Source organism: Teleopsis dalmanni, chromosome 1 (assembly GCF_002237135.1).
Source record: "Teleopsis dalmanni isolate 2A chromosome 1, ASM223713v2, whole genome shotgun sequence".
Taxonomy (NCBI): Eukaryota; Metazoa; Arthropoda; class Insecta; order Diptera; family Diopsidae; genus Teleopsis; species Teleopsis dalmanni.
The window spans coordinates 116,265,140-116,288,995 of NC_051846.1; the positions used below are offsets into that span (position 1 = coordinate 116,265,140).

At 35.7% G+C, this 23,856-nt stretch overlaps 2 protein-coding genes across 2 annotated transcripts in view; one reads left to right on the forward strand and one right to left on the reverse strand.

Annotated features, from left to right (window-relative positions):
• The window catches only part of LOC119667770 (cdc42 homolog), a 324,819-nt gene that overhangs the window by 74,426 nt on the left and 226,537 nt on the right, over positions 1–23,856 (forward strand). The window lies entirely within an intron of this gene.
• Positions 16,809–17,987, reverse strand: LOC119665660. Its single transcript, XM_038074888.1, has one exon. The coding sequence runs from the start codon at positions 17,985–17,987 to the stop codon at positions 16,809–16,811; it is 1,179 nt and encodes a 392-aa protein (XP_037930816.1).

Below are 23,856 nucleotides of genomic sequence, written 5' to 3' on the forward strand. Positions count from 1 at the left end.
CGCATTTATAACTTTGCAAAGATTTGGCAAGCTGCTCATTCTGAATGATTCAATAGCAGCTAGTTGTTATAAAAAAAGAAATTGACAGCCCATCTTCCAAATAAGTTATGCTTGGACAATTCAGCACCTCTTCCGAATAATTTATATCTAGAGAATTAAGCACCTTGCTTATGGCTAAGAAATCGGTTCTGATTTCTGGATTTTGCCACCCAGTCGAAATTGTGTTACAATGCCAAAGGATACGACTTTAATAACGAATCTAAGAAGCATGCTTCCATTTCCAACACATTTCGAGAAAAATCAGGTTATACCACTTGTCGTCCAATATCAATATTGGACATATTTACACCAAATCTAAATTTCTCAGTGCTTTATTGGGGTAAAATAAACACTTTTTGCTCAAATTTACAATAAATTTTTTTTATCAATTTTCCTGCAGTCAGACAATTATTTACGACTTAGCGTATATTATTTACAATCGTATACGAAATGTTAAATTGATCTGAAATTCGGCACTTGTATATTTGCCCTGTTTATATTGTATATTAAATACTGTTGTTATAAATTTACTACTATAATATGGCGTGTCTCAAAAGGAATTCCAAATCGAAATAAGTTTTCTAATTTTAAATTATTTGAACATTTTTACAACATTTATAAAAGAATAAATTTTAAATTTCTCGTTTTAAAAATCGACAAGCACAAAAGAAGTAATTTCTGCAGTTCCCCTCAATATTAATTGTTACTTCATTGACTATGAATAAAAGTAAAAAAAGTATAAAAGTCGATTATCATGTTTCAATTGTTGCATAACACCGTCTGCATAACATACCATATACCCAAATCTTTGCCATATATATGTTCTTCTAGGTTGAAGAAACTGATTAAGGTTTTCAATCTGTGGTCTTTCTTTACATTTTGATATATACATATGTATCAAATATATTTTGATTTGTATCAATATTCTCACCATATTTTGGGGATCACACATGCTCAAAGCTTCCTTGGCAACATCTATATCTACCGATACCTACTATATTGTGTAATTAGACTTCAAATATATATGTGGCTTGGTTTTCTTTAGATTCTTATCTTCTCAACTACCGGATATATTTTGATTTAATGAATGATAAGTTAGACAAGGTGACAGTGGCATTCAGTCCAATTGACCAACTAGCTTAGATTCGAAAGTACTATTGCGATACTGTTTTACTATTGCTTTTATAACAATTTTGAAATGCAATGCTTTCTTTCTTTACGGATTATATTCTGATCAACATCTTAGTTTTCAAGGCAAAAAAGAAACGGAACCAATGTCCGATACAGCAATAAACCAGAAATTTGTCTACTATGACTGTCTTTATAATTTAAAGAAATAAAAATAAACTGTACTCATAAATAACATGATTCTGTAGCAGGAAATTTCTGCAAAGTAGGACAATGCATTGCAAATCGTTTCCAGCTACTTTTTTATATATAATTTCTTGTTGTTCAGTGGCTCTTTCTAATGAAATGAATTAAATAAACCAATTAGCATGCGCTAGTTTCAGAATTAATATATTTATCGACAATTTATTATAACTATTGCCACATCCAGGTTTATTTCGTTAATGATATAATATTTTTGTGCACATGACTATATTTTCAAATACTTCAAATTTCATATTTTGTGATAGTGTACTCGAATTTTATCACGTGAACATAAATAAATTCACTCAATGTAAAAAAAAAACAATTGAGTGAATGTTGCACTGACAATGCATTTTTTCTTTGTGGAAGAAAATTGTATTTAAGTCGAACAACATGCATATTCTCTTGGACATTAAAATATTTTTAAATGTTCTTACTTAAGTAATTTAGATCAGCTTTGGTTTTTACTAGAATAACAAACTGAAGTGTGCACAGCTTTACCACTCAATGCTCATCGTTATTGAAACCATTTATGAGTTCCATTTATCTACAAAGATCTGTGTGTATCTATAGTACCTTTTGAAATGTGGGCAAGAGTGGGTATTGGAGTTATTTATAGAAAGATTCTGTTATTTGAATATGACTATTGCACGAACTGATATGGCTTCGTGACGTCGTTGTTGTTTGCAATCATGTTTATTTTCACTGGATTGTCTTTCTTATACGATTACCAATTCAACCAAGGGAAAGATGTTTTAACTAAATTGTTTATAATTTTTTAAGTTTTAATTCACACAATTTCGACTTTATGAGGTATTATTATTAAATGATTAGGTATTAGGTATTATTAAATGATTATTTTAGAATAGGAAACCCTCCTACAATTGCTATTTTCGACCACCAATTAATTTAAATTCAAATTAATTTAACAATGGACTAATAAATTAACATAAGAGGGATTTAAACTTTAAAAACACGTGCTCTAATGAGGTGCAGATGTAAACATAAAGCATAACCTATCCAACTGTTAAACTCATCTACATATGGCCACTGAGCACAATTGGCATAATCTGCAGAACTAACAAAGTTCAAATTAAATCCTTAAATTCCTTAAATTGCTTAATATTAATCTGATGTCTGGGTTTGCAAATAAGGAGACATGGCTCTACAGATTGACTGTTGAGTGTGTAACAGACTACCATGCACTGTAAAAATATAATAAAATACAAAAAAAAACATATAAACAGACCTCAGAATGAGAGGATATGTTACAACAGACCCTGCAATAACTCTGGACTTGAATATCTGAGCATGGAACGTTTTAGTATGCCATTATTTGGAAAAACGATAGCAATCTTTGGTGTGGTGCATAGAAACAATTTGAATATTTTATCTGTACAACACATAAGGCCGACAATAATCCGATTGTTTACGAATGTAAACTCTGCATGTTATGCAGAGTGTCTCAGGCACGGCAAAATTCGTTCTTTCTAGCTATGCCGAAAATGCATGTTATGCAGAGTGTCACATCAGTATTGCCAATTTTGTATTTTTACTACTACTTGGTTGTGTCTAAATTTAAAAGGAAATTTAGATATGCTCACTTTCAATTTGCTACCAAAAATATCTAGCAAGAAAAAATTCATAGAGGCTGTAATAAAATGGTAATTTATTATTATATTATCTTACAATAATTATTGACAGTACTTAACAGTAATAATTATATTATTAGCGATTTTTAAAAAAAATTCTGTGCTGCTTACTGCCATTTTTTCTCCAAAACGTATTAGAATTGTAGTAATTTGCTCCTAAAAGGCGCAAATTTTGAAATTTATTACTAAACAACACTGTTTTGACTTAGTGGCGGGGCACAAATACGCCGGCTCTCATGCCGGAGTTTAAACGGCCGTATTGTTTTTCTCTCATTCTTCTATTTAAAATTTGCATTGAACAACAACAATTGTACTCATGCGGTGCCCTAGACACTGCATAACATGGCCCTAAAAATCAAACTTTTCATTTCTATTCGAATCCTCTTAACTTTAAATTTCTTTTCATCATAAGATTTTTTTTTTTTTTCATTTCATTTTTTATTGAATCCTTCTTAACATAAGAAATTAACAATAAATTTTCAAATCTTAAATTAAATATAAAAAATTTAAAGCCTTAGCTTGTGGGTTATTTATAATCTTTTAAAATAGATAATAATAGCAATAGCAATGAAATTTATCAATAAATTTATCAATTTAGCAATAATTTAGTTATCAAAATATATTTTTTTAATTTTAATATTAATAAATTTAAATTAAAATCAGCACGTTAGTAGTTGTTTCTTTTTTAAAGTTCCAAGTGTTGGAAGCAACTGTCTGCCTTGTGGATTGGGATGTGCACTAAGCTTCTTAATATATTTGCCTATTTATGCTCGGGCAACATCCTTTACTAGTGGAATGTTTAAATCCTTATGGATATTGAAGTTTTTTACGTACCAAGAGGCTCCTGTTATTTTACGTGTGATGAAGTTTTGCACTCTTTGAATCTGTTCAATATTTGTAGAGCAAGCTGAACACCATAAATTAATTCCATAAGTCCATACAGGTTTAATGATACAGTTGTATAGTAAGACTTTGTTTTCAAGATTTAGTTTACTATTTGGGTTCATAAGCTAATAGAACTGATTAAACTTTGATTTCATTTGTGTTTTCTTACTATCTATGTGTTTGCTCCAATTCAACCTTCTATCAAGATGAATGCCAAGATACTTTATGTCGTTTGCTTGCGGACTTAGAGTGTTGTTCAGCGTAACTTGTGGACAAATCTCTTTTCTTAGTGCAAACGTTATTTGAACACTTTTCGATTCATTTACTTTTATTCTTCATTTGGCCAACCACTCCTCAACAAGACACAGATTTTTTTTTTATTATTTAAACATACATTTATTTATTGCATCTTCTCTTAGAATGAGACTAACAATAAGTTGTAAAATCTTATCACTAATTACATAATATTACAAATTTTATTTTAACTGTACATTGTATAAAATAAAATAAAATAAAATAAAATAAAATAAAATAAAATAAAATAAAATAAAATAAAATAAAATAAAATAAAATAAAATAAAATAATATAAAATAAAATAAAATAATTAAACCTTATATTACGAACCTCACTTAGACTAATGGGTTAAATTTCATTGGAGTGAATGTGGTTTCTTAAGAAAGTGGTTCAACTTTATCATATTACTAAAAAGAAAGGTGCGGTTATTACTTAAAGTTGTTGAATATTAATTATTGGCTGGACGATCAGCTCTTTTTAGGCGGGAAGTAATGGATAAAAGTGCGAGATTTCTTACTAAAGGATTAACATGTTCTGTCAGCCTTTTATTGTATTTTTTTCTTATATTGTCAAATTCAGCTTTAACTAGGGGAATTTGTAGATTTCGGTATATAATTTCATTCCTAATATACCATGGGGCACCAGTGATTATTATTAGTGTTTTTGACTTAGCTCTTTGTAGAATTTCAATATTTGAAGCACTAGCATTACCAAATAACTGGATATCATAAGTCCATATTGGTTTTATGATGCTATTACACAAGAGTACTTTATACTCTAGGCACAGGGAAGATCTGTTATTACTGAGCCAATGCATCTAAGAGGATTGGAGCTTCATTCAAATTTTTTTGGATTCAATATGTTTGCGCCAAGTTAGTCGTTTGTCTAGGTGAATACCTAAGTACGTTATGTTATCTTGTGGTATGCTTGTGGTATAGGAATGTTATTCAACGAAATTGTTGGAGATGTACTCCGATTTAAGGTAAAAATCACGTGTCTACGTTTTACTTCATTAATTTTAATTCGCCATTTTGACAACCATTTATCCACCCGAAATAAGTGAGATTGAAGTTGGTTTGAAGCTAGCACAGCGTTTTTGTTTCGGCATAAAATTGCCGTTGTGGTGACAACTGAACTACTTATCGGGATATCAGATGTGTAAAGTACATACAAGATAGGGCCAAGCACACTTCCTTATGGAACACCAGCTTCTATTGGGAAATTATTAGAAGTATATGATTTACATTTCACTTTAAAGCTTCTATTATGCAGATATGATTCTTAAACTGAGTGGACATTTGCAGGTAATGAACAGCGTATCTTATATATGAGTCCATTATGCCATACTTTATCAAATGCTTGCTTAACATCGAGGAATACCGCGGAACAATATTCTCTGAGGTCAAATGCGTGTCTTATTTCATTCGTTATACGATTCACTTGCTCAATAGTTCCATGTTTTTCCCTAAAACCAAACTGGTGGGAGGGGTCTGCCAAGAATATAAATTAAAGATTTCAAATACTTTGTTCAATCTATCACCTCGTAGGCTATATACTCGGACACTCCTGATAACATTATCGGAAATCAAATAGACTTCATCCTAATTAAGTTTTTGTTCTTCAGTTAAGAAAGTTAAAACTTACCCGGGGGCAGATGTACCATGTGATTATAATCTTCTAATGACGAAAATTTACATGAGATTAATATCAATTCGCAAAAAAAACCAAACCTTAAACTCAACTTAGAAAAACTAAGAAATGATGACATAAAATGTTCATTAAAAAATAAAATAAATCAGCGCATTAGTAGTATTGATTCTAGGAACCCAAATAATATATGGGAAGGACTCAAGACAACGATTATATCTTCATCGAAAGAAACTCTTGGATCATATAGGAATGAAATATTAATTTCACTATATCTTCGGTCATCCAATGGTTTTTTATACCGCGGAACAGTATAAAAATACACAATAAGATCTATATTGGCAATTAAACAGAGACATCAGAAGTAAGATCCGTATAGCAAAAACAGTTTGGGTAAATAACGAATACCAAGAAATTGAACGATTACATTCACTACATGATGACTTTAAAAAACTGAAACAGACTGCAGGAATTTACCGAAAAAACTCTCCTTCATTTCTCATTAGTGATGACAACGAAACGAAAAATGTTTGAAAACGTTTATTTTACAAGTGTTGACGAATCAACAAAAAACTAAGAACTAGGTCATGAGTTAATCGCTCACACCTGTTGCCTAATTTTTTGGTTGACGAATCAACAAAAAATTATAAATTAGGTCATAAGTTAAGCGCTCGCATAGGTTGCTTAGTAAGCAATTTGTGCGAATTAAATAATAAATTAATTTAAGTAAATATTGCACATCTTGCAATTATTATTGCATTTTATTTTGTATAAAAGACAAAACAATTTTAAAGAAAAACAGTTATTGACTTACAATCAATGTCTCATTAATCGTATATTGTTTCCCCCCACCAGTGGTAGATTGTTACTGAACATCATTGTTCATTTTGGTCCTTCGAGCCGGATATTTGAAATTTTCCCCACCAGTGGTAAGAGTTTCAAATATACCAAACTAAGAGACTTAAGTCTAAGATTGAATCAAGTACAAGCGTACCGAGGCTTTTAACATCGGAGTGCAGTAAATACAAGCGTACCGAGGCTTTTAACATCTGAGTGAAGTAAATACAAGCGTACCGAGGCTTTTAACATCTGAGTGAAGTAAATACAAGCGTACCGAGGCTTTTAACATCGGAGTGAAGTAAATACAAGCGTACTGAGGCTTTTAACATCTGAGTGAAGTAAATACAAGCGTACCGAGGCTTTTAATATCGGAGTGAAGTGAATAGACGCGTACCTTCGGAGTGAAACAAGCAGAAGCGTACCGAGGCTTTCACCAAACACAAATCAAATACAAATAGAGGACATCATGGAGAACGAAGAGATAGACCAAGTTATCCAACATCAAAAGGAAACTGAAGGTGAGATCCAGAGGATCTGGATAAATTTTAAAAAAGATTCTACCACAAGATACTCAAAGCAGTATTTTGAGATGCGTTTGGAAAATTTGCGTCAGAAATGGGACGCATTTGAAGACAATAATGATAATCTGATCAAAAATTTGAAGCCTGATCATGAATATATCACAAAACATTACTTTGGCCAGTTACAACAAAGACGGAATGAAATCGAGAATCAATTTAATAATGAATTAAAAACACTAAGGCAAAGAGAGCAAGAGGAAGCTCGGTCATCAAGGAATCAAGACATAAGTATCAATGACGAAGTCATCATCACCGAGCCATGTGATATTACGAACAAACGTTTAGCAATCTTAAGCACAAGTCTATTGCAGATCAAAGAGACAATAGACTTAACGAAAAGTGTTGAAACGTTACAGTTTAAGTTTGAAAAACTAAAGAATTTTTGGGCAAAGATCTTACAATTACACGATGAATGCCTGCTCAGAAATGATGCAATAAACCATGAAGATTTCATTCAACTGGAATCGATATACGAAGGAGTATATATTCAGTTACAAGAAGAACTGAACGTTCGTAGTCAAAACGTTTCAGACACAAGAACATCTTTAAGTAATAATATCAAACTACCACCGTTGAATGTACCAATATTCAACGGTAGATATGAAGAGTGGTGTCCATTTTGGGAATTGTTCGACAGGTTACTTCATCAAAACCATAATCTAGTGGATGTAAAAAGAATGCAGTACTTAAAAGGAAGTCTGCGGGGAGAAGCCGCAAGGCTCATTAATCATTTAACAATAACAGCGAACAATTATACAGCGACAGTTGAATTGCTGAAACAAAGATACAACAATCCAGCAATACTTGTGGACAATCTTATTAATAAGTTATTGTCGCTCAGAGTAAAAAGAAATGAAAACGCACAAGATTTAAAAACATTAATGGATGCTTCTAGAGAAGTGTTATATGGTATACGTAATTTAAATGTGGACAAGTCAAGTTGGGATCCACTAATAATACAGATACTGCTTCCAAAATTAGATGGTGCAACCAGAAAATTATACCAACGTATAAGAGAAGCATCAACACAAATACCAAAATTGAACAGCTTATACGAGTTTATTGAGAGCAGAGTTAGAAGATTGGAGGAAACTCGTGACACAAATCGCGAAAATAAGAATAATTTTCGACCAACAGCTGTAAATACAAAAAGGCATGTAACTACAATACATACGCTATGTTTGGTGTGTAATGGTAACCATCAATTAATTCGATGTTCAAAGTTTCTAAATATGAAGGTGCCGGAACGTTGTGAAAAGATTATGAGCGTCAAATTATGTTTTAATTGCCTTCAGAGTGTGCATTTTATGAAGTTGTGCTTGAATAAAAAAATATGTACAATTTGCGACAAAAAACATCATCATCTTACACATGAACAAGTTAAAGGCAAACCAACATTCACAAATATACATAAATAAACAGAGGATGCCAACATTAAAGAACGCCACGGAAACCGAAGTGGCAGCGTCGTACAACATCCAAAAGGAAAATATTGTTTTACTAGCAACAGCAATGGTAATAATAAGGACTAAAAAACAACTTAATCCAATACGAGCGCTTCTTGATCAGGGATCACAATCTTGTATAATAGAACAATTAGCAAGATCAATCAGTACACCATTGACCAATTATCAAACTCAAGTAAAAGGTATCAATGAGCAAACAACAAGCGTTATACCCAAATGCTCATTAGAAATTCAATCTATACATGATAAGAATAAGAGCTTATAATTGTCAAAGAAAGAAATCCGAAAGAAAGTTGGGCAACCTGACGGCAGACGATACCGATGCAGCGGAAATTGTGTTGGTAAAGCAGGCGCAATAATGTTTTGCAGATGACATCAGATGGCTTAATCTTCAGAAACAATTAATGTAAAGTAATAAGTTGTGTTCATTAAACCCATTTGTTGGCAGTGCAGGAGTACTAAGAGTGGGCAGCAGATTAAGAAATGCGGATTTATCTGACAACTATAAGTATCCAATAATTTTACATACAACAAGTACTTTGGCCAAACTCATAATCAATCAGGCGAATATTAATACGATTACGTCTGGGGAAAGTTTTGGATTATTCGTGGAACAATCGCTGTATAAGCTTGCATCAATAAATGTGTAAAGTGTTTCCGGATGAAGGCAAAAGGACAATCTCAATTAATGGGAAGTTTACCAACACCAAGAGTAAATTTCTCAAGGCCATTTACATACTGCGGCATAGACTATGCAGAACCATTGCACATTAAATGATTTCAATTCAGGGGAATTAAAACGCATATGGCGTATATAGCTATTTTTGTATGCCTGGCAACAAAGGCATTTCACATTGAGTTAACTTCAGATCTGACATCTCAAGGATTTTTAGCAACACTCAAACGAATGATAAGCAGACGTGGCGCAGTACATCATATTTATAGCGACAATGGTACCAATTTTACAGGTGCAAACAACATTAAAATCCATCAAATTTCATCTAGCTAGAATTTTAGGTTACCAAAAATTAACATACGAGGAACTAAGCACGGTCCTAACTCAAATCGAATGTTCTCTTAATTCACGGCCACTTTGTCCATTAACAGACAACATTGAAGACCTTAATGCACTTACACCAGGACATTTCATTGTGGGATCGTCATTGATGACTCCAGCGCATGATAGTCTTATTAACTTTACAGAAACCAGCCTAAAAAGACTATACAAGAAACATTCAACAACAGGGATACAAATGGACAAAACTTAGAAATTGATCAACTAGTTCTATTGAAGGACGAAACATTAATATCATCAACGTGGCTTCTAGGCAGAGTCATAGAAGTTCATAAAGGAACAGATGGCTTAACCATTGCTACAATTAAAACCCAAAAAGGAATAGTAAAACGTACGATACAAAAAATATGTCCTCTGCCAATCACTGATAATGTCAAAGAAGATCATATTCCGTCAAATCAAGAGAAGTTCCCAAAGTCAGTTAAAGAATGTAAAGGGTTTGAAGCAACATCAACCAAAGCAGATTCAGACACTCAAAATATGTTACCATTGGGAAACATTGTCAGAAATGAAGAAGTAGTTCCGACAAACTCTACTGTAGGAGATCCTAGAACGCGACGACAATGGTTATCGGCTAGGCAATCAAAATCGACAGTTCCTGCTATATTTTTGGCATATCTCACATTAGGAACTACTTTAGCAACACCCACATTAACATATTCCGAATCAGGATTATTCATTGAAGGATTAGGCAAGGCAAAAATACAAAGAGGAAAACTTAGAACCACTATCACATTTCCAATCTGTGACATAATTCAAGATCAAAGAAACGTTAATAACACCATAAAACAATTAACAATGTTGTGTACCAAGTCAAAGGCTGTCAATCCTTATATACAATGTGACGATTTAGTTTCCAATTTAAATCATGAAGGGCGCATCTTAAGAACTACCATTGATCGATTGTTGACGACAGAATCATCAGTTACAAAAAGTCCCCGAGGAATATTAGGTACAGTGTTAACAACACTTTTTGGCGTAAACGATGAAGTGAATCACGGTATTGAAACGTTGGATCAGATTCAGAAATTATTAATCCAAAACACCAAATCAAATGCTAGAATCATGATATCCACAATAGCGGCAGTAAACAACACAGAAACTAAAATCGTCAACAAAATCAACAGCTTTAGTAAAAGACTAAACGAAGGATTGCAGGCTATCAGTCAGATGCAAGGTTGGCATGATATCGGAGAAGGAAATAAACCGAACATATATGTACTTAATTCATATATAATGGCATCTAATTACATTCGAGAAGTAGAATCAAAATACAACAAGATCTTCAATGTATATTTGAAACGCAGTCATATTTATGAATTCCTTTCACATGATGAAATCAGTGACATTATAACTCGATGTTCCACAAAAATTGCACCAGAAATGTATGTCTTGCCAATCCCGATGAACAGATTGGAATATGTTCGAGATACTGAAAACGTTATAATTTATGGTTATTTCACAATTAGCGATATAGAAGAATATGAAATCATTAGATTCAACACGATTCCGGAAAGAATTGATGATAATATATATCAAGCAATCGAATTATACAAGCAGTTTGGAAAAAGCTTTGGGCGCCCAATGCTTGGATATTACACCAAATTTAACAACAATTCATGTAATTTGTCATATTGAACGTGAAGAAGTAGTTTTGAACTATACGGGAATCAGCCACATCTCTCCAGATTGTATAATACATTCTAAGAGTATTCTATTTAAAGGAAGAATGATGAAAGAATTCCAATCAAGTACACACTACATTAAACCAATCAGCATTCAAAACATCACGATGTCTGATAGGAAAATGTATAAAATTACAAATGAAACCGTTATCCCATTGATGCAAGACTGATCAACTATGTTTTTGTACTCCGCAAGGGATGCTCAGGACAATATGGACCAAGTCAATGAAATATCTTGGAAAACAGTAATAACTCATCAATATTGGATAAAATGGGTTATCTGGGCCACAGCTATAATAATAATCATATTCGTTGGAGTACTATATTATATATGTTACATTAAACCGCAAATACCATCAACACCAGCCAATAATCGTAGATCAACATCCACTTATGATGTTGCTTGGTCTTGTACGTAATCAACAACCTGCTGAGACTACCAAATCTAAACCAGCTCGTAATACCAACTGAGAGACGGCATAATGTTGACGAATCAACAAAAAACTAAGAACTAGGTCATGAGTTAATCGCTCACACCTGTTGCCTAATTTTTTGGTTGACGAATCAACAAAAAATTATAAATTAGGTCATAAGTTAAGCGCTCGCATAGGTTGCTTAGTAAGCAATTTGTGCGAATTAAATAATAAATTAATTTAAGTAAATATTGCACATCTTGCAATTATTATTGCATTTTATTTTGTATAAAAGACAAAACAATTTTAAAGAAAAACAGTTATTGACTTACAATCAATGTCTCATCAATCGTATATTGTTTCCCCCCACCAGTGGTAAGGAACATATAGATTGTTACTGAACATCATTGTTCAACAAGTATGCCAACTGGAATGTATATAACTAAAAACGAAGTTAAGAAAGCTATACAATAAATGAAAAACAATAAAGCAACTGACCCAGACGAGATTCCATCTTATATTTTGAAATTATTTGATGAAGAAAATACTAATTGTAATTTTCACGTTTAAGTTTCGATTAAGACTAGTTTTTATTTATTTCATTTTAACTTAGAAGCTTACAAGCTAACTTAATCATAATTCGAACTCTACTCTCTTTTTTTGTACTCTTATAAAAAGCTTATCCTATTTATATAAAAGCTTAAACTCTACAACCCTTCTCCTAAGATTATAATTATACATCTATAATAATTAAACACGATATACATAAATGAAAATATAAAATATAAATATAAAACATAATTGAAATTCATTTTAATTCACTTTAAAAATTATATAATTATAATTATGAAATATTTGATAACAAATTATTACTCCGTATAAATTAAATTATATCCATAAATTATTTCTTATAATTAATCTTAGTTTTACGTTCTAGCAGACGCGAGCAAACACTATCTACATTTACATCCTTAGTCGCATCCTCCCCCGTAGTAACGACGGCTGACTCTACATTTGGGCTTGATTATTCAGCAGCACCGTTTAACTCCATTGTAGTTGTGTCATTTTTCATAGTAGTACCACTATAAACCATTATCTGGTCGACATGACACTTAATCACCCTATTAGTTCTTGATATTGTGCAATCTTATGTTCGTCGGCCTAAACGCTCCTTAATTCTCGCTTCCTACCATCCCACCTTATTTGGATCTGAAAAATCTCGGATAAAGACCGGTGTGCCTTCCGTAAAAACAATATCTCTACACCCATCGTAGTTTTTAATGTTACTAAGCTGTTTTTTACTCACGCTGTCTTTGACTAAAGGTGGTTTTAATAAATTGAACCGCGTTTTCATATCTCTACCTAACATAAGTTTAGCTGGAGACTCTCCTGTTGTACAATGTTTCATAGTACGATAATCAGATAGAAATCTTTTAAGCACTACGTCTAAACTTCCTTTTACAGTAGAGGTGTAAAAATCTGTTTGATGCCATTATTTTTTAAAAATTGTTGGAATTCCCATGCTGTAAATTGGATTCCATTATCGCTTACTATCCATCCACTAAACCATACCTACAAAATAACTCCTCTAATTTCTCCAACGTGAACGCTGCTATTATATGCTTGGTTTTAAAAATTTCTACCCACTAAGAAGTAAACATTCCTCACTGGTTCCCACGGAATTAATGGGCTTCTCTTTGGACTAGGCTTAACCTTTTTACAAGGAATACATCTCTCTATAAGCTCTACTATATCCCTTTCTATATTAGGCCACCAAACATAGAACCTAGCCAAAGCCTTTGTCTTTACAATGCTTAAATAAGATGCATGTAACTCTTTTAAAATTCTTCTAATTACGCTTCTAAAACCCCATAATATACATCCGCACTCAATTGAAAGCTCTAAACTTTTGGTGTGAAAAGGCGAAAATATTTTAACTTTTAATAAATGCAACTTCCCAGTTTCAATAGCGGCTTTTACTTTCGCTAAACAGGGGTCGCGAGCAGTTTCTTTCGTAATTACCTTAAAATCTAAATTTAGTTCATTATTTTTCATTATAAAATTTATATAACTATTTTCATCTGTATCTACAGAAAGAGGCATAGCTTGAGGTATACGCGAAATATTGTTTGTGAAATTTTCTGACCCTTTCACATTCTCGATGGTATCATCGAATCCAGACAATGTCAAAGCCCATCGCTGAATACGAGCTGCTGCCATCACTGGCAGTCCCTTATTATTATCAAAAATTGATAAAAGCGGCTTATGATCAGCTTGCAAAACAAATTTATTACCAAGCAGATAGAGTCGGAGTTTAGTTACTGCAAACACTATGGCTAGTGCTTCTTTTTGAATAGCACTGTTATTCCGCTCAACTATCGAAAGTGCTCGAGATACGAAAGTAACCGGCTTAATTGTACCATTAGAAAAACTGTGGGACAAGGTCCCGGCTATAGCGACTATATCCGTTTGTAAAATAATAGGTTTACTGGGCTAGAAGCTAGAAACCTATCGGATGTAATTTCCTTTTTAAGATGTTCATAGGCATAATGACACGATTTTGTCCACCTAAATTTAACACCCTTTCTTAACAATGCGTATAACGACTCCATAATTTCAGCACACTTAGAAATAAATTTGGAATAGTAATTTAGTTAATAATAATGCACAAATAACTCCAATAAATGCACAAACTTCAGACAAATTGCTCGGTATTGGAGCATTAACGACTGCTAAAATCCTATCTTGGTTTTTTGACAAACCATTTTTATCAATATCAAAACCTAAATAGGAAATTGTTTTCTGAAAGAAAACACACTCATTAGCGTTTAAACGCAATCCCACGTTCTCTAACCTCAATAGTATCTCCTGATATAAGAATATCGTCCAGGTAATTAACAACATTAGGTATACCACGCAATGCGTTTTCAATAGTTTTCTGAAAAATGGCCGCGGCAGGCTTAACACTAAATGGTAATCTGGTTACCTTAAAAATACCTAAATGTGTGCTCCATGCACATAGCCGTTGGGACTCTTCTACCAATTCAAGCTGATTGTACGCATTTGACAAATCAAGTTTGGTGAAGAACTGCCCTTTAAGAGAAGCAAATAGTTCTTCGATCCTAGGTAACGGATACCTCACATCCAGCAAGTGCTTATTGATGGTCGACTTATAGTCGCCACAAATACGCAATTCACCATTAGCCTTTAACACTGGTACTGATGGCGTACCCCAATCTGAATCCTCTATTAATTTCAAAACACCCTTTTTTATCAAATTCTGAATCTGTTTTTCGATTTCTTTACGCCAGGCCAATGGCACTGGCCTAGGTTTGCAAAAAACAGGTTTTACATCTTCTTTAAGACTTAGCTTAACCTTATGCACATTATACGTTCCTAACCCTTCAGCAAAAACGGTAGAAAATCTACTTTTTAGACGCACTACTCTATCATTTACCTGACTCAATATGCTTATTTGCATCCCAAAAAGTGACATAAAATCCCTACCATAAACAGGGCAGCTAAGCGTATCACTAATTACAATTCGCAACTTGTGCGATTGCCCACGACACTTAATTGAAGCACTAAACTCAACCAAAATCCCCACAATATCGCCACTATATGTGATGAACTGATCGTTGCATTTCTGCAGCTTAATTCTTCCAAAATGTTTATTGAAATCGCCTTTCGATAGTAATGAACAAGCTGATCCAGAATCTAGCACAAATGCGAGCTTAACACCGTTTACTACTGCATCAATGACGAAAGGAGGTGGTGACTTTGGATGACACTTATCATCTACACTAAAAATAGAAAAATCATTGGTATCTGTTGGAGATTGTTGGTCGCACAGCACGTATCTGCAGACCACCAAAGCACCAAACCAAGTTCGATAAATTTCAAATAATAATTTATTTGCACAACGAATAATTTAGTTCGATAAACTTCAAATAATAATTTATTTGCACAACAAATAATTTAGTTCTATATTAATTCAACGTAATAATTTATTTATTGAATAATATGTACAAGCAACTATGTATAACAAATACAAAGAGAAAAACAACCGCCACCGATTTGACATCTGGTCATGCTGCGATCTTAAGCACAACTGTACCAAAGCGAAATTGCAAAATGTACAAGAGCGCATTAAGAGCGCGATGCGCTGTGTTGATTATCTTAATTTCCTACAACATGCTCCGCCCGTTGAAAGGACCTTTTCAAAACGTTTAATCGATAGGGAGTGGTGCAATTTTGTGGATAGGCCGCCGAAGCACACCCTGGTTAGTGCGAATATCTACTACGCGAATTCTTCCATCTTCACCTGTTATAGTTTCCACAATCCTGCCCAGTTGCCAGTGTTGTGGAGGAAGATTGTCATTGTGAATAATTACCAAACGACCAACAATGATATTAGCTTCAGGTTTAAGCCATTTAGATCTAAGCTGCAAAGTGTGTAAATAGTCACGCCGCCACATTTCCCAAAATTGCTGTTTTAAGTACGTAACACATTGCCAACGAGATAAATATGATGTGTTGCTTATTGTATAATTCCTTTCAGGAATTGTAATTAACGAAGAGCCTATTAATAAGTGTGCAGGCGTTAAAGCTTCACCATCGTTCGGATCGTGTGATAATGGAATTATCGGCCGGGAATTTAAAATCGCTTCAGCTTCAATAATCACGGTTTGTATTTCTTCGTAAGTTAGGCTAGATTGCGCCAAATTTTTTAATAATAATGTTTTGAGAGATTTCACCAACGCCTCCCAAAGTCCACCAAAATGAGGTGCTCTTGGCGGAATGAACTTAAACTCAAATCCAGTATTGTTGCTGTACTCTTGCATTTCTCTAAGTCCTTGCTAACTGAAAAATTGTTCTTTAAATTTATTTAGTAGTGTCTGCGCGCCAGTGAAATTTGTTGCATTGTCACAATAAATGCGCTGCGGCAGTCCACGACGTGATATGAATCTTTTTAGGCCTAGAATGAAATTATTAGTGGATAAATCTGATATTAATTCAGTGTGAACTGCTTTTGATGAAAAGCAGACAAAAATTGCAATATAAGTTTTATATGGAACTTTACTACGAATACGATATGTGGTATAAAATGGTCCACATAAATCAACTCCTGATATTAGAAATGGTCGGTTTGCAACTAATCGATCGGCTGGCAGCGAACCCATGATTTGTTGTAACAGCTTCAGTTTATAGTGGAAACAGTGAACGCAGTTACGCAATACCTTTCGAGCTACTTCCCAAGCATTAATTATCCATACTTGAGAGCGTATTAGACTAATTAAAACCTTAGGGCCAACGTGCATGTGTTTACGATGTAGGTATTCCACAAAAATTTGAGCAAACCGATGATCACGTGGCAATAAAGCTGGAAATTTTGCATCAAAGCCTATTGGTGCATTGGTCAATCGTCCTCCTACTCGAATTATATTAAATGTTCCGCTTGTAGTGACCGTTTCATCCAAAAAGAGGTTTAGTTTTTGCAAGTCTGGATTCAAGATTTTACCCGATTGAAGTGATAATATTACACTGCGATATGTACAATGTTGATGGTGTGAAATAATATGCCAAAATGATTCTTGAAATTTACGCACTGTAATTGGACTCACGTCGTTTACGGTTTGATTTTTGTTTATTGGTACTTTGTTAAAGACTCGAAAGATATATGATATTATTCGAACAATACGACGAAATGAGGAAAAATCGTCAATAATTTTATTGAATATATGTTCATCGATACCATTGTTGCTACATTTCAAGACTGTAGGTTTTCGTTGTTCAAGGTCCTTTGCGAGAAATTCACTTTTTGATGTTTCTTTTGGCCATTCTGTTGATTGAAGCGACAAACATTTTGGTCCACAAAACCAAATTGAATCCTTCAGCTCGCTTGCTCGACAGCCTCGAGATACTATATCAGCTGGGTTTTGCTTACTTGGGACGTGATTCCACGTAATGCCACGCGAATAGTCCTGCAGTTCAGAAACACGGTTAGCTACAAAACAATTTAAAGTTGACGAATGCATCTTCATCCAATGTAACACAATTTTAGAATCTGTCCAAAAAAAGATTTCATTAATAAATGGTAATACTTTGGGTTACGGCGAGTCCTATCCCCAGGACTTTAAATTTGGGTTGTGCACAGGGTTTGGTACCCGTCACGTAAAATCAACCACCAATGAAGGACGCAAGAATGCCTCGGAACTGGAAACCGAATAACGTTGACGACCAATGCAAACGATTAAAGGACTATGATTTACGGATATGCACCTGGAATGTCCGGACCCTTTATAGGGAAGGTGCCTCTATCCAACTGGCGGAAGCCCTCAATAAATGTAAGGCTGACGTCACCGCCATCCAGGAAATGCGATGGATAGGACAAGGCTGCTCTAAAAGAGCAAACTGTGATGTATACTACAGCTGCCATGCAAATCGACGTGAATTTGGATGCGGTTTTGTGGTAAGCAAGAGACTATCAAAATTAGTCCAGCGATTCACACCGGTGAACGAAAGGCTTGCCACACTCCGTATCAAGGCAAAATTTTTTAACATCACGTTAATTTGCGCTCACGCGCCGACAGAAGAAAAGGACGACTTGACCAAAGATACATTCTACGCGAGACTCGAGGAAATTTATGACCGCAGTCCCGCCCATGACGTTAAAATTGTTCTCGGGGATTTTAATGCAAAGGTTGGAAGAGAAGAAGTCTTTGGTCCAACTGTCGGAAAATTTAGCCTCCATGAATCAACCTCCAACAACGGTCTAAGGCTAATTGATTTCGCTGCGGCGCGAAATATGGTAGTACATATGTAGCACCAGATTCCCACACCGTGATATTCACAAGGCAACGTGGCTATCTCCCGATCAAGCAACACGAAACCAGATTGATCACTTCGTGATTGACGCAAGGCACGCTTCTAGTGTGCTGGACGTACGTTCATTCCGTGGTCCAAATATCGACTCAGATCACTATCTTGTCGCAGCCAAGGTACGCATGCGGCTTAGTACCGCCAACAACGTACGCTCCAATGTTCAGAAAAAACTAGACGTTAATAAGCTGCGATCACGAGAGACAGCCGAAGCCTTCGCCGCTCAGCTCTCTAGCCGATTAAACAACCAACCCTCCCGTTCCGATAATGCCGGTAGACAGTGGGGACATATCTCTCACTCCCTACGCACAACAGCGGAAGATGTCCTTGGTTTCCAACGTCCCCCACGGCGAAACCAATGGTACGACGAAGAGTGTCGCCAAGCTACTGCTGCGAAGAACGCGGCCTATAAAAGGACCCTGCAGTCAGCAGCAACGCGAACCGTGCATGAACAATATCGGGAGATGAGGAAGGTAGAGAGGTGCCTATTCAGACGGAAGAAACGAGATCAAGAAAGGCGCGAGCGAGAGGAAATCGAGGTATGTAGAAACAGGAATGATGCCCGTAAATTTTATCAAAAGTCAACCGTCTGACTCAAGGCTTTAAGCCTGGTGCATCAACCTGTAAGGACGAAAATGGTAATCTGGTTACAGATACGCAGAATGTACTGAAAGTATGGAAGGAGCATTTCTCCAAACTACTATCTGGCGATGATAACATCAACTCTGCCATTGAAGAAATGCCCTCTGTATCCCCAATCGAAAATGATGACGTTGAAATTCCACCACCTAGCCATAACGAAGTGCGTGTTGCTATACAGCGACTTAAGAACAACAAAGCGGCAGGCGCAGATGGCCTGCCTGCTGAATTGTTCAAAGCCGGCGGCGATATGCTGATAGGGTGCATGCATCAGCTTATCTGCAGAATATGGTTAGATGAAAGTATGCCCAGCGATTGGAATCTCAGTAGCCTTTGTCCTGTCTTGAAAAAAGGTGACCCGACGATTTGCGCCAACTATCGCGGGATTAGCCTGATACCTGTCGCGTACAAGGTTCTTTCAACTGTACTGTGTGAAAGGTTGAAGCCACATGCCAACTCACTGATTGAATGGTGGTCGCTCCACCATTGATCAGATATTCACACTGCGACAAATCCTGGAAAAAGCCCACGAACATAACATCGACACTCATCACCTTTTTGTCGATTATAAAGCAGCTTTCGATAGCCCCATTAGGGATCACGTTTACGCCGCAATGTCTGAGCTCGGTATCCCTGCAAAATTAATTCGACTTTGCAGAATGACGCTGAGTAATACCCGTAGCTCCGTCAAGGTAGGATCGAGTCTCTCTGAACCTTTTGATACCGTGCGAGGCTTCAGACAAGGTGACCCCTTATCATGTGACCTCTTCAATTTCGTCATGGAAGTGATCATGCGCAGGGCAGGTGTTCATCGTAATGGAACAATATTCTACAAATGTGTCCAGCTCCTTGCTTACGCCGACGACATTGACATCATTGGGCGTAGCAAGCGTGATGTTACAGCTGCTTTTGCTGCTATCGAAAAGGAATCTGCAAGAATGGGTTTAGCGGTGAATGAGGGAAAAACGAAGTATATGTCGGCTACTGGTAGAAATGTGCGTCGCTCGGACGCCGGGCTAGTGGCTGGCGACTATACTTTCGATTCTGTCAAGGATTTCATCTACCTTGGCACCGCCGTAACGAATACAAATGATGTCAGTCTGGAGATCAGACGAAGAATCACCATTGCTAATAGGTGCTACTATGGGCTCAGTAGGCAATTGGGATGTAGAGCTCTCTCTCGACAAACAAAACTTACGCTCTATAGGTCGCTAATCCTCCCTGTGCTTCTGTATGGCGCAGAAGCATGGACGTTATCACAGAATGATGAAGCAGCACTGGGAGTGTTCGAGAGAAAAGTTCTTCGTAAGATCTTTGGTCCTCTACGAGTTGGCGACGACTACCGCATTAGAATGACGAGCGTTATCACGACATTGACGTAATTCAGCGCATTAACATCCAGCGGCTTCGCTGGCTTGGTCATGTCGTGAGAATGGATGAAGACGCTCCGGCGAAAAAGGTGTTTGAAGCAGTAGTTGGCGGAAGAAGACGTAGAGGTAGACCGTGTCTCCGGTGGAGTGATCAAGTTGAGGGAGCACTAACTGGACTTGATATACGAGACTGGAGAAGGCGCGCACGCAGCAGAGGCGCCTGGGGAGACATGCTGCGTCAGGCCGAAACTCGGTAACGGGTTGTTATGGCCACATAAGTAAGTAAGTAATACTTTGGGTTTTATTTTGTTCCAAGTTTTACAAAGAAGTACGGCAGCGCATAATTCTAAACGAGGCAGCGATACTGCTTTTATCGGCGCCACCTTTGATTTCGATATCAACAACGAACATTTGTAAAAGCCATTATACTTTGACCGAATATATATACAACATCCGAATGCTCGTTGAGAAGCATCGGCAAATCCGTGTACCTGACTGTAGCAAGCTGATGATGTTAAAACATATCTTGGCACTTCAATGTGGTTAAGATATTCCAAATCAGATTGAATTTGTATCCATAATTGGTTTAGAAGTGGAGGCAATGGATCATCCCAACCCAGTTGATGAATCCATAATTCTTGTATTAAGATTTTACACCGTATAACAATAGGACTCAATAGTCCTAAAAGATCGAAAATTCGAGCAACAACTGATAAAATAGTACGTTTGGTCGCAGCCTTTAACTCTTGTTGCTTATAATGAAAGCAAAAAACGTCATCTGATGGCCTCCACGCCAAACCGAGAGTTTTGGTAATATCATCTTCGTTTAAAAGAATTTGGTATTCGTCACTTGAGTTTACCCAATTTTTGTGGTTGGAGCTCCATTTTGCCAATTGTAATCCTGCATTTGCTGCTATCTTAGTCACTTGTGATACTTTGATGCAAAGCTCTTCAACTGTGTCTGCTCCCGTTAGCAAGTCATCAACATACAAGTCATTGCTCAAAACTGAAGCTCCAATTGACATCTCCTTTTGATACGCATTTGCAAGGTAAGTCAGGCTTCTGATGGCCAGAAATGGTGCTGCTGACATTCCGTAAGTTACTGTGTTGAGCTGAAAAAGTTGCTGAGGTTCATTAACAGTATTTCTCCAAATAACTAATTGAAAATTACGATCTCTTGGATCAACTACAAACTGTCGATACATTTTTGATATATCCGCAGTCAGTGCATAGCGATGTAAACGAAATGTCAATAATGTCAAAATAAGATCCTGCTGAATTGTAGGTCCCACCATTAAGATTTCATTAAGTGATCGACCCGATGATGTGCGTGCAGATGCATCAAATACGACGCGCAATTTTGTTGTGGTACTTTGAGACCGCAATATGCAATGATGAGGTATTATATAGTGCGGTGTGATATTGTCAAAGTTGTCGACACGACTCATATGACCTAACATCCAATATTCTTGCATGAACTTACCATAATCCTCTTTGAGAGTCTGCTGACGCTCTAATCGACGCTCAAGTGAAAGGAATCTTCGTTTCGCCATTTCAAATGATTCACCTAAGACTTCTGCAGACTCTTTAAATGGTAATCGAACTTGTATTTGACCATTGCTTATAATTGTGGTATTTTCTACAAAATGTTTCTCACAATCCAACTCCTCCTTAGAGTAATTAATTTTTTGATCGCTTTCTAATTCTTCAATTTTCCAAAATTTTTGTAACATTGAATCTATATTAGACGACTGAATGTAGTTACAAGTGAGTGCCCGGACAGTAGGCGTATTTTTATATTGTCCTCCGATGATCCACCCTAATTCGGTATTTAATAAACATGGAAGGCTGGTGCCTAACGAAATTTTCCCATCTAATATTAATTCAAAAAATCCCTGCGTACTTATTAATAAGTCAATGTGTTGTGGTTTAAAAAATAATGGATCAGCTAAAACAAGGCCTTCAGGAAAATTCCACGATGTTGTGTCTATCAACTGCTCTGGATGGTTCAATGAGATACGTTTAGTGACAGCGAATTGCGATTTGTGTTCTAACATCACCAATGCCTGACACTTCCTGGTTTATTCGCTCAAATGGTAATTGAAGTTGCTTTGCCATTTTTTCAGTGATAAAACTTATCTCTGAACAAGAGTCCAGTAATGCTCGTATAGGTTGGTATAAACCGTATTTATCCTTAATAAGTACAACAGCTGTGGTAATCAATGATCGTTGTTTAGTACGCGATACTAGAGAAATTGATGGAGATTGCGGAAAATTTAGTTGTCCAGGTGGACTGTCTGACAAATTTGGTCTCACATTTTGCTCGATGGGTTTGAATTTATGCAAACACGAATGATGCATACCATTGCATATTCGACAGCGAGCTGTGGATTGACAATTTTTAACGACGTGCCCTTTGCGTAGACAATTTAAGCAAACAGAAAGATCTTTTACGAATTTGAATTTGTCGTTAAAAGTCAGTTTTACAAACGATGGACATGATCCTAGGCTGTGGTCTCCTCCATTACACTTCATACAATTGATTTTGGTGTTAACAAATGTGGCCAATTTTCTGTTAAAAGAATTATTTTTGGTATCATTTACTTTATCATTATTGCATCTTTTCGAATTGCTTTCCAGAAATTGACATCTTCGACTGAAAAGTGCGTAGCAACTTTCCCAAGATGGCAATGACTCAAAATCTTGCTGAGAATCATAAAAAATTTTAGTTTCGTTATCCACTTTAGACAATACTAAATGAATAATTATGGCGTTCAGAATGTCTGCTTCCGAACCCAACGATAGAAGTGAACCGAATAAAGCAGACACTGTATCTACAATATGCCTGAGTGTGATTGAGTCGCCCTTCATCATATCTTTAATAAAAAAAAGGGAATTAATATGTTCCATAAAAATTAAGATCTTTTTGTCATATCTCAATTGTAATTGCGTTAGAGCCTTTGTATAATTTTCCTCGGTTATTTGAAATGGTTGTACTACGCTCAACGCCGCACCC

Bases quoted from the DNA above. Each gene is read 5' to 3' on its own strand.
- LOC119665660 (XM_038074888.1), bottom strand. From the start codon at position 17,987: ATGCATTCGTCAACTTTAAATTGTTTTGTAGCTAACCGTGTTTCTGAA.